Raw genomic sequence first — 17,901 nt, 5'->3', positions numbered from 1 at the left:
ACTTGTGGGCTGAATTTATATAATGTCCTTATGAAAAAGCACTTTAATAAGCAGCTCACAGTATACACTGTTGTAATGGTAAGCTTGTGGTTGACAGAATTTGGGGTGGACTTTTTATTTAAAAAAATAATGTCTCCAAGTATATATGTCTCTAAGTACACACCTGGTACTGCCAAAATGTTTGTCCAGCTCAACAGAGACTCTTAAATTATGCCACGCTCACTGTATAGTATAAACAATTATTTTCCTGTAGCTCAGAGAAATGTACGTTCTGTGGCTCTTCACTGGTATGTCTTCAGTTCATGTTTTGTACATTTTATTCAGGTACCCTTATCAATACTTGATATGTTTTTGCTGTTATTTATTTTATCCCAAATATTTTATTAGTTTGGTGAAACCTGCTTCCTCTTTGCACAGCTGAACGATTCTGAATCACTTTGCCTTGAGTTATGTATAAACCAAATCAAACTCTTTGCAAAATTTCAAGTTCTAGTGCTGTAATGTTGGAAAAATTTAGCCTGGAAATAAATTTGGCATTTCCTTCATCAGTTGATCACTGTTGCACAACAAAAATGCCATTTTTAGTTAGTTCTGGAATTACACACTGAAATAGATTGTAAAAGCTGAACAACTGAAATAGAATCTCATCTTATTGCAAAAACAGACTTTATCATAGCATGGAGTTTTCATCACCATCTACTGGCTCACCTAGTAAGCTGCATGTTCTTCATTCAGGTAGTCTCCTCACTGGACACTAATGCACATGAGATGAATCCATTAGGCAAGCCTGGAAAGGATTTTGCCTTCTTGTTACAGTCTGAATGACTTGTCTCCAGAATTCTGGTTCTGTAAATTCTGAAGAATCTTATTTTCATTTTTAGTGCATGTATTGGACACTGTGGAAGTTGCCAGTCTACCAGGGTCTCCCATCCTAGTAATTAAACCTCCAAGTCTATGCATACTTATTAACAGTAATCTGCACTAAGCTGTACTTGCTTCCAAGTAAATAGGCTGAGGATCAGATTGCATGGCAAATTGTGTAACCATGTGGCTATGCTGTGATATACTGGATTTTTAAGAGTAACCCTACTGTATTTACATCTCCCCTCCATTTAGCAAGACTTGCTATCAAGAGAAAGTCCTTGTTATATAAATACTGGAAGGTAAGACATCATACATCTTAAGCCTAATCACACAGTACTGGTCATCAGTGGAATCATTTCATAATATATTTAGTTAAGATGACAGGTTGGTCTAGATATACACCATCAGCCGAGGAGTTAAAAGCAAAATGAGTAAGCAAACAAAATTTACTCCATGAGTAATCTCAACCAGTTTTCTCTGCACAAATTTATCTCCCTGATTTACACAAAACTCATTAAGGATGCTTCCAGAATTTACACCCAATTTTCAGACATTACTTGGGCATAATTAATCAATGTCTACGTGCAACAGGTCTTTTAAGGTTTGAGGCAGACAAAATTATACCACACACAGTGCTCCAACATTCCAGAGAGACAATTAGCAGAACTGAAGTGTTTTACTGTCGTGTAAGCACAAAGTCACACAAGCCCAGCAGCCAAGTGAAGAAGAATCCTGTTGTGTAAGATGTGAAAAGTACTGGAGCAAGGAAAGATTTGAACTAAAGATACTGTGCAACTTCCTGCAAAACCTTTATAGGTGCTGAGCAGGCCCATGCTTGAGAGTGAATCAAAACAGTAATCTGGTAATTGCATGGTTGAGCCCAGTCTGGTGGAGTCATGTGTATATTTAGCTAACATATGACTGTCTCTTTCTGGAAGATAAGCATGCATAATTATTGAATGGAATGACCAGGTAGGATTCTCCATTGCTATACAAAATTATATACAGAAAATTGCTATAACGAAGGATTGACAGGGCATTGGTAAACCCCATACAACATCTCTAATCAACAAAGTTTTAGGTAGCAACACTGGACTAGACCACTTACATTAAATTCCAGGACAATGCTAGCTTTCTTCTCTACACAATAAATAGTACTAAGGAGCACATGCATAAGTCAGTGCAACACTCGTCTGCATGCAGGTCTACATATGTCTGATCCTGTTCAAGTTCACCCCCAAAAAACTGGCACTTTCAGTGGTATTTATTTTCAGGTATGAGTGCACAACCCCTTACTTGGATATCCCACGCTAGCCTGATCTTGTCAGATCTCAGGAGCTAAGTGAGGTTGATCCAGCCAAGCATTGGGATGGGAGACCTCAAAGGAATATCAGGGTGATAATGAGGAGGCAGGCAATGGAAAGCCACTTCTGAATGTCTCTTGCTGTGAAAACCCCACAAAGGTCACCATAAGTCAAATGTGTCTTGATGGCCAAAAGGAATAAAAAAGGTTTACACAGGACTGAAGCATTATTTGGTATTAAACTCTGCAAAAACCAATGAAACTTTTTATATTTTTGTATTTCAAAGACAAACAGAAAAAAACAGAAAACTATTAGTATTAATTCTGGAAGGAAACTACTATTGAACCTATTTTATCTCTAGTTTCATTCTCAGAATTAGCACTGCAAAAGGGGCCACATCTAATATTTATATTGGCATGAAGCATTAATAGTTAGGTAAAAGCAGATGTCTGAACAGATATAGCTTGCCAGGTTATAACGCCATATGGGTAAGGCACCCTGAACCCACATTTCCCTCCTTACTTAAAGGTGGAGATGCAGGCCACCAGGCTTCTATTGTGTCTGTCCACTCACTACTTTTACTTTACTTTTGGATTTGTATGCAGAAACAGGGTAAAAATACTTCATACTACATCCTTCAATGTACCAATGTTTACCTCATAAACAAAAAGAAGTTGAAAGTTTTGAGGTCACTCAGCTACTGAACTAAATATTACATTTCAGAAACTCTGTGATCAAGATTTCACTGTAATGCTTGTGCAGGAAATTTGTCTTAAGAATTTCTCATTTATTTCTCTTAGGGCCAGCTAATTTCCAGGTGAAGAAATATTCCTTTTTGAATTGCAAAGGGGGGGGGGGATGGGGGAATACTGGGAGTTTGCTGCCAATGTAGTGCAATTATTGGACCAGGAGTGAGGAGAGTGCGGTTCCATTTCCCACTTGCCAAGAAACCTACTGGGTTCTTTCCCTGGGCTATTCATTCTCTCATCCTCACTGAAGTCACAGTTGTGAAGATCAAAGAGAGAACCTGACGGCGCTTGTGGAAGGACTCTGGCGGAAGGACATCAGGGCAGACAAAAATGCAGCTGCAGGAAGGAGACCGAATACAGTCTGCATACATAAAATTTCAGATTCCGTCCCTCATATGTCCAGTCAAAAGGCTCTGGTTGTGCAGCACACCTTATAGGATGTTTGAAACTGTAAGTCAGAATTTTAAAAAAAATGAACCAGTATTCTGACAGTGCAATCTTATATAGTGTAAAGCCATGGATTTCAATTAGCTTTAGAAAGAAATTCTTCATAGGACTGTACAGTGAAAATGAAACGCTTTAAAACAACTATTGCTAAAATCGGCCTGGAAAGCTTAATGCACAGGCCATACTTCACTTCACTTCCTTTGCCTCAGCGTCGGCCATTTTGTCATCGCACCCTCCTCGTTCGTCTCCCCCGTGTCCTTAAGGCGCTGACGACGGCACGCAAAACTCCATGACGCCATCTCTCCGCGACAACGTCCAACAAACACGAGCGCCCGCATGACGTTAGGCCTGACCGAAAACGCCCCGCCCCTCTCTGCTTGGGTTGCGTGCCAGGGTCCCAGCTCCGCCTCTCCTTTGGCTTGTCGGCTTGCCCCGAGCGTGGCACATGCGCAGTCCTGTCGCGGCAGCCGAGCCGGGGGACTCCGCGTTGAGCGGCTGGGCAGCGGGAGACAAAGCGACTGAGCAATGAATGGGACGGGCGCGCTGAAGTCTTCGCTCTAGCGGCTGGCCCGCGATCGGCCCCCTGGCGAAGCGGGAGGTGGTCGCGCTTGAGGCAAAGACGGGTGAGAGGAGGCTGTGAGGGGTGTGTGTGAGGACGTTTGCCGAGTCCTTTAAGCCACCCTACCCAGAGCTGTGCGTGAGCGGTGAGGTGAAATCCTTCCGCTTCCCTCCCCCCTCCCGGGGAGGGGGTTGACTGCGCCCGTTGGGTTTGGGTCGGGCGAGTGGAAGAAACAGCACCTGGGGCCGTAACCAGTGTTCCTTTCTCCCTCCCTCTCTCTCCCTCTCTCTCTCCGCTTCCCTCCCCCCACCACTCGCGCGCCAGCCTTATTGTCTGAGAGGACACCGGGGCGGGGGAAGGGCTGCCCCCGTGGGTCGTTCGGAGCCCCCTTGTGAGGCGGCGCGGATGGTGGAGTTGCTTTGGGCCCTCCCACTCACCACCCGCCCCGCCCGTGCACTTCTCCCGTCGGATGAGGAAGCCCCTTGGGGAAAGTGTTGGGCCGCACTTCCCTTAGCAGAACAGCAATTCGGCTTTGTCTGGGCCGCAGTTCGGTCCACCCTCCACGCTCGCCTTTCCTCTTAAATCCTGGCTTCCTTCGCTCGCTGAAGGGGGCCGCGTCTAGAGCTCAGCACTTCCTCCTTCACCCCTCATCCTTTTCCTCCCTTTCAATCAATATACAGTCTATTTTTTTAACTTATTTGCGACATCCCCACCCGCATGGAATACTGTAGTCCTGCTCACGAGTTAACAGTGAGCGCACTGACAATCTCTGTACCCTGGACACTTACTTTTTCTTTAGAAGTGCATTGAGCAATTATGTTCAGCTGACAGCGTGAGGGAAACGTTCAGATACTGATACTGGTCCCCAGTTTTATTAGTAAAGATAATGTGTTTTGCCATTTTTTTAAATGTAGTCTTTGACTCCTCAGGCATTCATATACTTGTGTATGTATGTTCATTAAATTTGTGAAGAGGGCACCTGTGGGGTGTATTCAAGTTCCCTTGGGTGCATACCTCTTTGGGAAGAGAGATGATGGGTGGCCAGTTGGGGAGAGGTTGAATAGAGAGACACTCCACCCTTCCTTGCAGCAGCCTGTTCCCTTTTATTAATTCCAGAGGGGTAGTCAGGTTAGTATGTTGCCACAAAAGTCTAGTGACACTTTAGAGGATAACGTTCTCAGCTTAAAGTTTCTTCAGCTCACTTGGTCCGATTCACATAGTGGGGTCTGCCTGGTGAGGAGCAGCTATGTGCATATGTCTTTAGAAATTTCTAGGATAGCATCTTGTCTTTAATATTTTACTGGACTCCTGTTTACCACTGGACTCCTGTTTGCCTTTTGTGAATAATGTAGTTTGTCTCCTGAGATGCTAAGTGCTTGACTTTAAAACAGTATAGTGCCCCTGTTCTCACCATGAAAAGGTAATAAACCCTATTTGGTTAATCCTCTTAACAGCCTAGGCAGACTGGGGTGGGGGAAGTACTTTCAGGGATTGTTTCTCCTTTACAGATAGGCAACTTAAGGCTGCTTCATGTAATTGGGACTTGCTGGCGAGTGTACCTACAGCAAGGTAGATGTTTGCATGGGTATTGTATGTACCTTTTGATGTGTGGTAGAGGAGGGAACATGACTGAGGAAGAGCTCCCAAAGCTGAGCGATCAGGGTCTTAATAGATATGTTGGTTGCTTCCAATTTACATAATTTGCATTGGCGTAGATTGATCAGTGGCCTGACTTTGTATGAGACAGCTTCATACATGCATAACAAGAGCCAGTTAAACCCCTTCTCAGCTCCCATTTTGTGAACCAGCTTGATTCACTGTCGTACTAGGATCAGGAAACCCACTTTCAAATCCCTGCCCTGCCATGGAAGCTTGCTGGGTGACCTTGCACCAATCACACACTCTCAGTTTAATCTTCCTCTTAGGGTTGTTGTGAGGATAAAACAGAGGAGAGGAGACAGGTGGGATATAAATAAAGCAAATAAATATGTGGACTGGTATAAAATACTTTCTATTGGTGTCCTCATTATTTAAAACCTTTTATTCTTTTTTTGTCCCGATTCATATAAGCATCTTGCATTCTGTATAACCACTGATGTTACTGTGGTATCACTTGTGTTTGAGTTGTATCAAGAATTAGGGGGCTCTTGAACATTTCCCTTCTGCATGGAAAGTTGTCATAGAGAAACATTTCTTCCAGCCTCATGTGGGGAAAATCTAATGTTGAAATTTACACTTTGGTGGTAAGGTGGAATATAGTGAAATAAATTAAGAAAAATAGCAGAGGTAAGACATAGAAAACTTCTAGAATTTAGCTTTCAAACTAGCTTTCAAACTCAGATCTTCAGGGGACATGGGAAAACTTTTCAAACTGAAACTTCTTTGTCATGCTGAACAACTCAGTAGTATTAGTGTTAGGATTCTCTGGTAGATTCTATTCTGAACTGTGTGTGTTGCTTTCTTCTCAAGCTATGATACCACATAATGACTTGGCTTGTTGGGTAGAGACCAGCATAAACTGTACCTCAAACTGAATCATTTACCCATGGAGTAAAATAAACTCAAACTGAATTATTTACCCATCTTGCTATGTGGAACTGCAAAACATCTTTTTAGCGCCAAGCAAAACTTAAATATAGGAGAAATAGACTGATAATTATTCCTTTTTTCTCTTTTGGAGGGATTTAATTTTGTAAATGGTCTATCAAGTGTTAAGTGTCATTTTACATTGTTGTTCATATACCTATTAGATTTTAATCTGCCCTTTCTTCGGAAGAACTTTGGGCAGAATACATTGTTCCCCCCCTTCAGTTTTATCTTCAAAACCACTTGGTGAAGTAGATTAGGTTGAGATAGTTATTGTCCCAAGGTCACCCAACAGACTTTGTGAATTATGTAGGGATTTGAATCTTGGTCTTCCCAGTCAGAATCCAGCCATGACATGCCCATGTTTTCCATATGTTATGCTTATTTTGTCATTGTAAATGTGTGTCTAATTCATGTGTATGTCATGCAACCATAGGTCTTTTATGTAATGTAATAAGATGTATGACTTGAATTGAATTGAAGGAAGAAAAAAGGGATATTGCACTAATTCATCTGTCAGGTAACGTGAACAGACATTTTAGAGTCTAAAAAGCTTCTCGTGTGACTGTAGTTGTAATCTGGCTTACTGCTGAGCAGTGGGAGTAGTCTCCTGTGTAGCCTGAAAATACCATGAGTAATTTGTTCATTGATCAGACACTTTTCCGTGCATGCATTTTTTGGATTTTTGAACTGTAATAAAATACACATAGAATATTACTTTTTAATGTCAAGGTCTGAGCATTGCTACATAAGGAGATCCACAATGAAAAGGGAAAAGGTGTGAGGGAACGGCTTTTGACTGTCAATCTTGCACAAGGTGTACAGAAATACATGCTTTTATTCCATGGTCTAAACACATCCAAAGTTAGTTGTGATAAAGTCTTAGTAAAAGTACTAGAACAAACTAGCTGAGACTCAGTGCAATCCTGGGGAGAGTTACGCCAGTCTAAACCTACTCTTTTCAATGGGCTTAGACTGGAATAACTCTCCATAAGATTGCATTGTAAATCAGATTGTATTTCTTTGACTTTTGCTTGCTTCTTGGAAAATATTTCAACTTACAGGGCTTTAAGTATCATTGTACTTGGAACTCTCTCAGATAAGTAAGCCTTAACTACAACTATAGCAGAATTTGAGCCCAGGTTAGCAGGTTGGAATCACTACCACAGCCATCTGTGCAGGCTTAATAATAGTGATTAGAACCCTTCATTCATTTGAAGTATGTATTGTCAAAGCTTGACCAATTTCATGATATTGTATTTTTAAACTATTAGGCAATTGGTATAAAATGTGAATGTTTGAACTTCATCATATAGTGAATAATGCAAATTAAGGTTTTGAATTAAGCATGACATTCCTGAATTCCAGTTGTCAAAACAGCTGGAATAAACTGTTTCTCTTCACACAAGCACTCATGAGCATGGGAGCTTCCTTGCTGAAATGTGAGCACATGCTTCTGGATAGCTTGTGTGGGTATGTCTAACTGTTCTAAGGAGGAGAATGTGTGCAATCTTGTGGGTTGATTCAGTGGGGTTGAGTCCTCTCTTAGTTTTATACTGAATTTGCAGAGAGGCCATGAATATTGTTGGTAAATCTCAGTAAAAAGTATTGGTGATATACCGTATTTAGTATAATTTGCATTGCACTTCTAGACCAAAATGATTTAGTAGTTATATGGAATATAGCTTTAGTGTCCAGGTAGCTGGTGTATTTGTGCCTGAAAGTTGAGGATATCATACATCTTCTGACCTGATGAACAAGTATAAGTTCCAATATAGAAACATACCACCTACAGTATATTTCTTTCTTTTCTGCTTCTTTCATTCCTAGATCTGGAGATATTGTCTGCAATGAAGCCAACAAGAGATAGTAGATCAGATAGGTATGTGCCTTCTTAAATACTGTTTATTTCATCACACTGTATAAATGTTTCTACTTCAAATAGGTCTATTAGATGTAAAACTACCTGAATAATTTCATTTTTCTTTAAATGGTAAACCATGATTAAAAATATTCTAGTCAACCTTATTTTAGAGCCCAGCAAATTTAACCATGTGAGTAAGTAGTTGCAGAATTATTGGTCTTGTGCTGCTAAAAACATTAAGCATGCAGGTATTCTAAAAATTGGTCTTATCTGTCTGACTATGTAGCTTGCCACAAAGACGCTGCTTGTCTTTGTGAAGAGTTTGAATGTGTTGATCTGTTTTTTCAGTAAGTCGTTTGTGGAAGTTGCCACATCCAGTTATTCATGTGGTACCTCATCAGGAGGATCAAACCTAGAGGGTATGTGAAATATTGATTCTAACACATTTATTTAATAAAATATATTGCAAAAGAGTTGAAATGAAAAAACGAAAAGGGATTTATTGTCTAATTTTTAATATCTATTTTTCTTGAAGAGAATTCTGTCATATGTCTCCTTGAATTTTCTATGTCTGTCTATTATTCTTAGTTTCTTTCTTGTTGAAGAGAAAATAATTTTGGGTAGTTTTTCTTATATTAATAATGAGCGTTCATTTGCTGCAAGCTACCATTCTTTGCCTTGAATGCTATGAAAGTTAGCATCTTGAGGGGAAAAGGTTTTACAATCTTAGCTAATTCTTGGATGGCTTGTTAAATCTCACTTTATAAATATTCAACTTAAAGACAAGCAAAACAATACAAATGTTCTATACTAGTTGAACAGTGCAAGAAGGTTTTGAGGTAGAACAATCCTTACTTAATAACGTTTAATACATTTGCATTTGTATGTGATGGAAATTTCCAACCTCTCAATGGGTTTTAGCTGTTGCTATTAAGAAAGGCATGCTCAGTTTGAATAACACTGCATCACTGTAAATGTTAATTCTTTTCCAGAATTGGTCTTTATTAGCACACATATTTCCCCCCTTCCCCTTTCAAAATAGTTTTAAGAATTGATGGAGCTTTCAAATTTATATAATAATTCTGAATACTTGAATGAGCAAAAATACTGTTGGTGTGGCCTCAGATCTTCAGGGGACATGGGAAAATATCTTTTACATTCTTATGGTTGTGTTCCTGTGTTACTGCCTCTTCCGTATCACCCCCATTCTTCTTCTTACATACTGGGTGTTAATTAAGTGGATGAGAGTTTCAGCATCTTTGTTGTGCTGTATTCTCCATTCGAGAACTGTCATGTCTCGTTATTTAAACATAGTGCATACCGAGTAGATGGGCTGCATCCACGCACTTCCTGTCTAATTTTCTCACATACATCCTTCACCCCAAGCTATTTGCCACAAGCAGGGGTGGGCAGGAACTACAGTTATTGCCGCCACCATTTCAAATTAATTGGCAAGGGGACATCTAGGTTGACAGTGGTGGTAATGGCATCATAAACGTTCAACCAGTTTTATGCTGAGTAGGCTGAGGAAAATTTAAGGGAAGGGATTGAGGAGATGGATGAACCCTTAGTCTGGCAACCACGTATGGTTCTGCTAAAATTCCCATTCCCTTCCATGCAAATTCATGCACATGCAAAGTGATTCAAAGTACTTCTGGAAATACTCTCTTGTTTCCCTTTCCCATTCTAATATTTTGACTAAATCTTAAGATTTCTTCTTTCCTCTGAATTGTGTCTCACTTTTCTTCAAAGAAGTCATTGGTGTTATCACACATGATCATTTTTTCATAGTTCATGCTCTTATTCCAAAGCATGCTCTTCAATTAAAGATTCATGTGAGTTACTTCCATGGTAATGTCAATGTGATATCACTTTGCTTATATATATCTTATGAAATAACTTTTTTTGCCTTCTTAGCATTGGAGCCTGACAATCCTTATCCATGGTTTGTTTATTTACCTTATTTATAGTCCGCCTTTCTCACTGGGCCTCAAGGTGGGTTACACAGAGTCACTATACACAGCAAGATAGGGAATTCAATAAACAATGAATTAAGGTTTGGGTCATCAAACCAACCAGAAGTCTAACAAAAGAGAACTGAACCAAAGCATAAATGTTACCATGATGCATTAAGTAGCTGTCAGGTTGCTTCCGTCCCTGTGAATTAATATCCTCTAAAATTATTAAGTTCTTGTCCAGGTCCTGCAAACCGAGGACTGTGGTTTTCTTGATTGAGTCAATTATCTCATGATAAGTCTTTCTCTTTTTCTTCTAGCATTATTGTCTTTTCCAGTTTAGTCATTTTAGTTTCTAGGAAAAATTCAGGCTTCATTTGATCAAGAATCCACTTACTTGTCTTTTTGGCAGTACACAGTATTCGTAAAACTGTCCTCCAATACCTCATTTCAAATTAATCAACTTTCTTCACTGTCCAACTTTCACACCCATTCATAGTAATGGGGAATGCTATGGCATCAATTAACTTGATCTTGGTCACCAGCAACACATTCTTACACTCAAGGATCTCCTATAGCTCCTTAATGGCTATCCTTCCCAGTGTCAATCTCCTGATTTCTTGTTTGCAGTCCCTTTTTTAGTTGATGGAGTGAAGGAGTAGATAACCTTAAGCAATTTCAGTTTTTTCATCATCACCCTTAACATTGTATAATCTTCAGTAATCGTTACTTTTGTGTTCTTGATATTCAGCTGTAATCCTACATCAACAGTAGATGTTTCAAGACTTACATGACAAATTAAGTGATGCAAAGTTTGTGAAGCCTTTTTTATAGTGCTAGTCTGTTGTTTGCCTGGTGTTGGTAATACTTTAACAGATTTTATACAGTGAAAGTAGGGATCATCTGTGCTCCTCTGTTCCCATCTTCAACAAATTTAGTATTATGTTTTCTACAGTAGATATAAAGTAATTTAGATATCTTTTAAATGTGCCCCTCATGTGAAGCACTAAAAATGAATTTTGTATCTTAAACCAACTAAATCTTACAATGTTTTAAAAGTGTTGTGTGGGTGAGATGTTGATAAACAAGCAGAATTTTGTGATCTGGAGAATTGATGAGTGCAGTTTCACCTGTGTTTCTCTGGCCTGTGTTAACTAGATTACAATTAAACAGTGTCCTGAGTTCAAAGAACTGCACAGTACTGGCTTGTGTTTCTCAAGCAACCATTCTTCATGTTGCATTTCAAACTTGAAATACAGGAGAGGAGAGCTTTTGAACAGAATTTATGAAATGTCACACTATTTAAATCCAGTTTTTATATATAATACCCACTTGGCATAACTTAGCTTTTGAGTACTAAAGTAATGCTTTGGATTTTGGCTGTTACAAATTGTGCAAATATGTGTCTATTTAAAAAGTAATGGTACTATCTAAAAAGTAATTTGCAAACACTAGTACATTTTTTCTAAAGTTATAGTCTTGCTCTTATATTAACCTATAAGAATAGACATATTTAAAAGCTAAATATGGAAGAAAGTAATTGTTTGGTTCAGAAAAGTAAGCTCACTTGAATAGCAGTGCTTACACTTGTTATTATCTTTTATTTCTAGATGATATGAACAGACTGTAATGAATTGTGAGTTGGGAAGGAATCCAAGGCTGCTCCTCACAATATGAAGCATTTAATACAAGCACCCATCAAAAGTAATTTATGACTTGGAAATCATAAGATCCTGGAGGGATGAAAGAGATGCTGTACATTGAATCAGATTATTTTTCATAAGTTTGCATTAAAAACATTTTTTCTCAAACAGCAAATTAGAGAATACAAATATATGTTACCACCATATCCTTTTTTTGAATTAGTTGTTAGAATTTAACTACAGTTCTTCAGTTTAAGGTATGAAGACACAGCAGAAATAACTGAAGTCAACCATGGATACAAATAGGGCAGATTCTCTCCAAATTGACGGTAATGTTGTGATAGATAAAATCAACAATTTAAAAGTAGAACCAGAAGATGATAGTAATTGTGCTTTAGAGACAGTGGATATTAAAACCGAGCCAGAAGACTTACGACAGACAGACAGCAGTGATGAGCCAGATGACAGAGAGAAGAGTTTCATCCGCAGCAATTCAGGCAAATACATCTCTGCAGAAAATGAAGATGATTATGGATCTCTGTTTTCCCAGTACAGCAGCACCCTTTATGATGTAGCAATGGAAGCTGTAACACAGAGTCTTCTTTCAAGCAGAAGCATAAGCTCCCGAAAAAAGTCCCCTGCTTGGAATCATTTTTTTATATCTCCTAGAGATAGCACAAAAGCAATATGTATGTACTGTATGAAAGAGTTCAGCAGGGGTAAAAATGAAAAAGACTTAAGTACAAGTTGTCTCATGAGGCATGTGAGGAGAGCCCATCCTACTGTCCTCATTCAAGAGAATGGAAGTCTCCCAACTATACCTTCCTTTCCTTCCCCTTCATTGTTATTGCCACATCAGTCTGCAGATGTTGGAGATCTAACCAGCATGTTAGCACCTATACAACTGGTTAAGAAAAGTGTTTCCAAAATTCCATCACCAGATCAAATTACTGAGGAGTCTGTTCCTGTCATTTCTGCTGAAGAAATGCCATCAGATCTGTCATTTACTGAAAAGAGCAATAAAGAAGAAACTATTGTTGCATCATCTCAACAGTTTTCTGGCAACCAGTGTGAAGAAACAGTGGATAACATAGCAGAGAAAACAGTCCAAGTTCCTAAGAGTTCATCTGGCTCTAGGAGAAGATCTGCAGTCTGGAAACATTTTTATTTGTCTCCTTTAGATAACTCAAAAGCTGTTTGCATTCATTGCATGAATGAATTCAGTAGAGGAAAGAATGGTAAAGATCTCGGAACTAGTTGCTTAATACGGCACATGTGGAGAGCCCATCGTTCTATTGTTCTACAAGAGAATGGAGGTGGTTCAAGCATTCCCCCACTATACACAGCTCCTCCAACTTTGTTGCCACCTTTATTGCCTTCAGAGGGTGATCTGAGTTCTGTGTCTTCTCCTGGAAAACTGGCTAAGGAACCAACATCTGTTTGTTCTTCTCCAGATAGAATGATTGAAGAAAACAATTCACATCTCCCTTTGGGAGATGCACTCATGGAAGACTCGTCGTTATTGTCATCGGATGACATAGGTGAAGCTTCTTTAGTTTCTTCCCCTGAAAATAGCCCTTTGATATTTGAACATGGTGCTGTTTTTCATCAGAATAAACGAATGATGCGGAAGCTTAAGTCGGAAGTGTGGCATCATTTTTCTTTGTCTCCAGGGAATAGTCTAAAAGTCATGTGTAGACACTGTAATTGTTTGATAAATCATGGGAAAAAAGGTGATGTGGGCACAAGCTTTTTAACGAGACACTTATATAGACACCATCCTGAACTTATTGGGATCCAGAAGAATTTTATGGATGTGAGTTTAGCAAATTCTCCTTATGCGACTCTGGCTTCTGCAGAATGTTCATCTTCAAAACTGACTGAATTACCCACAATGGTTACTAAGGATCGTCAAATCATATTTCCTGTTAGTAGCAAAAAGACCTCAAAACTGTGGAATCATTTCTCAATTTGTTCTGCAGATTCAACTAAAGTAATATGTATGCACTGTGGACGTACAATAAGTCGGGGGAAAAAGCCAACCAATCTGGGTACCAGTTGCCTTCTAAGACATTTACAGCGGTTTCATAACAGTGTCCTGAAACCAGATGCCTCAGAGCCAGTATTGTCCTCGTCTACAAACAGTCGTGTGCCATTGAGCACAAGTTTGTTGGGCACATCATCATTTGATGAAGCCAGTGACAAATTTTCTGACACTCACCCTGTTGCCAAAAAAATCACAACTCTTGTAGCTGAAATGATTGCACTTGACCTTCAGCCATATTCTTTTGTAGACAATATTGGCTTTAATCGATTGCTTGAATACTTGCAGCCTCAGTATTCCTTGCCTTCACCATCTTATTTTTCTAGGACAGCAATTCCTGATATGTACGATAGTGTGAAACAAATAATTGTTTCACATCTTAAAGAAGCTGAAAGCGGAGTAGTTCATTTTACATCTGGAATATGGATGAGTAACCAAACCCGAGAATATCTAACCCTTACTGCTCATTGGGTAACATTCGAGTCAAGGGTTCGACCACAGTGTGAAGATTATCATTGTTCAGCTCTGTTAAATGTGTCACAGATTGATTGTGACTACAGTGGTATCAGCATTCAGAAGCAACTAGAATATTGGTGGGAAGCATGGATAACATCATTTGGGCTTCAAATTGGGATTACTGTTACAGATAATCAGACTATAGGGAAAACTTTAAACGAAGGGGATCATTCAAGTGTGCAGTGCTTTGGTCACACAGTTAACCTCATAGTTAATGAAGCTATTAAAAGCCAGAGAATGGTTCAGAACTTGCTTAGTATTGCAAGAAAGATTTGTGAACGTGTTCATCGGTCAGCAAAAGCAAGAGAGAAACTGGCAGAGCTCCAGAAAGAGTATCACTTGCCCCAGCATCAATTAATTCAAGATGTTCCATCAAAGTGGAATACATCATTCCATATGCTTGAATGCCTTATTGAACAGAAAAGAGCAGTTGATGAAATGTCCATAGAGTGCAGCTTCAGAGAATTAATAAGCTGTGATCAATGGGAAGTGATGCAGTCAGTCTGTCATGCTCTCAAGCCTTTCGAAGTTGCACGCAGAGAGATGAGTACACACATGTCCACTTTAAGCCAGGTAATTCCAATGATTCACATTCTCAACAGGAAAATAGACCTACTGTTTGAGGAAACAATGGGTATAGATACCATGCTGCAGTCTTTAAAAGAAGCTATGGTGAGTAGATTGTCTTCTACACTTCACGATCCAAGGTACATTTTTGCTACTCTTTTGGATCCTCGTTACAAGGCCTCCTTATTCACAGAGGAGGAGGCTGAACAGTATAAACAGGACTTAATCAGGGAGCTAGAAATATTAAGTGCTACCTCAGATGATGAGAAACCTGTTTCCAATGGGTGTGGTATGGGTTCACCATCTAAAAACTCTTATGGGGACAGTAACCTTTGGTCACTTATGGAAGACATGAAAAAAGTAAAAGTTCCAAAAGAGAAGGCTAAATTGCCAGAAGAAATGGTGCTTTTGTACTTGGAGGAAGAAGTTCTTGAGCATAACTGTGATCCTCTGACATACTGGAACTTTAAGAAGTCATCTTGGCCAGCTCTTTCCAAGTTGGCTGTCCGATTCCTGGGTTGTCCTCCAAGCATTGTTCCATCGGAAAGATTGTTCAGTACATCCAATGAAAACAGCAGCTTTAGCCAGTCAAGGCTAGCAATGGAACACTTTGAAAAACTTATTTTTTTGAAAATAAATCTTCCTTTGATATACTTCCAGTATTGAAACTAATGAACAAGCTGTTATTGCTCATTGGATAATTACTGTATTTGTAACTTGGTTTGTTAAATTGCTCCAGTAGGGGCCATGTATGACATCTAATCAGTGATGGTAGTTCCCAATTCTAGTTTTATCGTTCAGCTTTCTATATGTCTACATGTGCCTTATTAATTGTTCTTCAGGCCAGATACTGTACATACATGTTTTTTACAGGTTCTTACTAGAATTAGCTTGTCTTTGTCTTAATCTCACAAAACTATGTAGGTTTTAATTGATAATTGTAAATGAAGTTTTAAAACAGTTATTTGAATAGAAAGGCAAACAAAGATGTAAACAGTTCTATTATGTAGTTTTCTATTTGATTATGTAAAACCCGTAAACCAGGTACTGTATATTAGTTAAATATTGCTTTAATTACAATGAAAAAGAACATTTTCTAGCTGTCAGAAGAAAACTGTACATAAAAGGTGGAATTGAAGCCATCTTTTTACATAATAGGTTTTAACTGCAGGTCTAATGTACTTAAAGGATTATGAGAATATTCAAGTATGATGTATGTACTTAAAGGTGGCTATTGAGTTAGTGTTGGAATAAACTAAGGTTAGAGGTATTACAAAACATCAGTTATCAGTACTCTATAATCTTGCCATCCAGTGGTCCCTTTTCAGGTTTTTTACACTGTAACTGAATTAGAGCTTGAGTATTTATAAGGTCGGGGGGGAGGGGTGTTTATTTTCAGTTTTGTTTGTAGTTGTTAATTTAATACATTGTATTTGAAAGAAAAGTACAAGGAGTTGGCAGTATGCTGTATCATTTTAAAACAAAGTGCATCCAAACATCCAGTACTACTCCTTGGTGTAAAAATGAAGCCCTGGTTTTCCAAGGAACTGAAAATCATATATTATGTCCTCTTTTTAAGTTCCTGTTGCAAGAAGCTGACTGTCTGATTCTCATCAAATATTCCCTATAGAACAGTTCCCTGCTTAGAATGTGATTTGCTAGAATTGACCCATAATTGACAGTGTTGGTAAGGCAAATAAAATATTGTAGTACCCTCTAAGCCTCAAACTGAGGTTTAAGAATAGACAGCATTTTAATTGTAAACAGTATGCTTTGTGTTTTTTTTTTAATTAAAGGTTCCTCTCCCCATTTCTGTGCATTGATGAAATTCTTCAGGGAAATGGGAGTTGCCTATGACCTTTAGGAAAGATGTAGTTTTGTTAAAATACTGTACCTCTGCATAATTTCTTTTTGCATTTACTATGTTTTAGTGTATTTATAAATGGTGAATTGAGTTTCTGAAATTAAACATTTTATTTGCAATTTTAGTGCTAGTTGTGGGTCTTTTCCCCTTCTTTGGACATAAGGGGAGATTATCAATTGGAAAAGCATTATGCAGGAACATAAATACCTTGGGGTTGCATGGAAGGCTTTTTTGCTTTGGCCGTTTCCGCACGGCCCATTAACGACGGCCTGGGGGTGCTAAAAACGCCGCCCCCAGGCCGCCGTTCGCACAGGCACCGCTGCTGCAACGCAGCAGCGGCGACCTGACTCCGCTTCCCTCCCCCCCCGCTTCCCTCCCCCCTTTAAAGGGTTGTTGTTGGGGAGGAAGCGTCTTCCCAGTGGCGCGGTGCGAACTGCGCCGCTGGGAAGACGCTGTCTCCCTTCTGCGCCCCACTCACGATGTCCTCGTTAGGTGCGTCTGCTGAAGCGTCGCAGCCCGCCCACACTGTCCTCCGACCACCAGGGGTCGGAGGGCAGCATGGCCGGGGCCGACGCCAGCAGGCGGCAGTAATTTGTGACAGTGGAGCGCAGAAGAGAAGAGGCGACTTCGTCTTGGAGCTGCCTGCCGTCTGTCGGCTTCTGCTTGGCCGTTCGCGTCGCATCGCGAGTCGGGCTTCCCTTCGCCCGCCAGAACTCTTGGCGTGATCGGGGCTGACTAAACTACAGCGGAAACGGCCTTTGTTTTTGGTCATTCAAGATTGCCTCGACACAGTCTTACATTCCTTATTGTGTTAATATGACCTTTAGTTCCAGTGGGATTAATTTTCCCAAACTACTCGATAGTCTTGCAGAGGATGATGTGTAAGTGGCTTTCATTGCTTTCAATACCGATAACAAATATAATATGAAATTGTGCATT

The 17,901-nt window shown here is 39.6% G+C and overlaps 1 protein-coding gene across 1 annotated transcript; it reads left to right on the top strand.

The window, feature by feature from the left end:
- Window positions 1-3,786: 3,786 nt before the first annotated feature.
- On the top strand, window positions 3,787-17,081 carry ZBED4 (zinc finger BED-type containing 4). The gene is made up of 4 exons (XM_048499668.1): window positions 3,787-3,987; window positions 8,340-8,391; window positions 8,722-8,792; window positions 11,939-17,081. Exon 4 carries the CDS (start codon window positions 12,264-12,266, stop codon window positions 15,762-15,764), a length of 3,501 nt encoding a protein of 1,166 aa, XP_048355625.1. The 5' UTR covers window positions 3,787-3,987; window positions 8,340-8,391; window positions 8,722-8,792; window positions 11,939-12,263; the 3' UTR covers window positions 15,765-17,081.
- Window positions 17,082-17,901: the final 820 nt, after the last annotated feature.

The sequence above is a fragment of the Sphaerodactylus townsendi genome, linkage group LG06, assembly GCF_021028975.2.
Source record: "Sphaerodactylus townsendi isolate TG3544 linkage group LG06, MPM_Stown_v2.3, whole genome shotgun sequence".
Classification (NCBI taxonomy): Eukaryota; Metazoa; Chordata; class Lepidosauria; order Squamata; family Sphaerodactylidae; genus Sphaerodactylus; species Sphaerodactylus townsendi.
The sequence above is the reverse complement of the archived record's forward strand: the minus strand, read 5'-3'. Positions and strand labels throughout refer to the sequence as shown.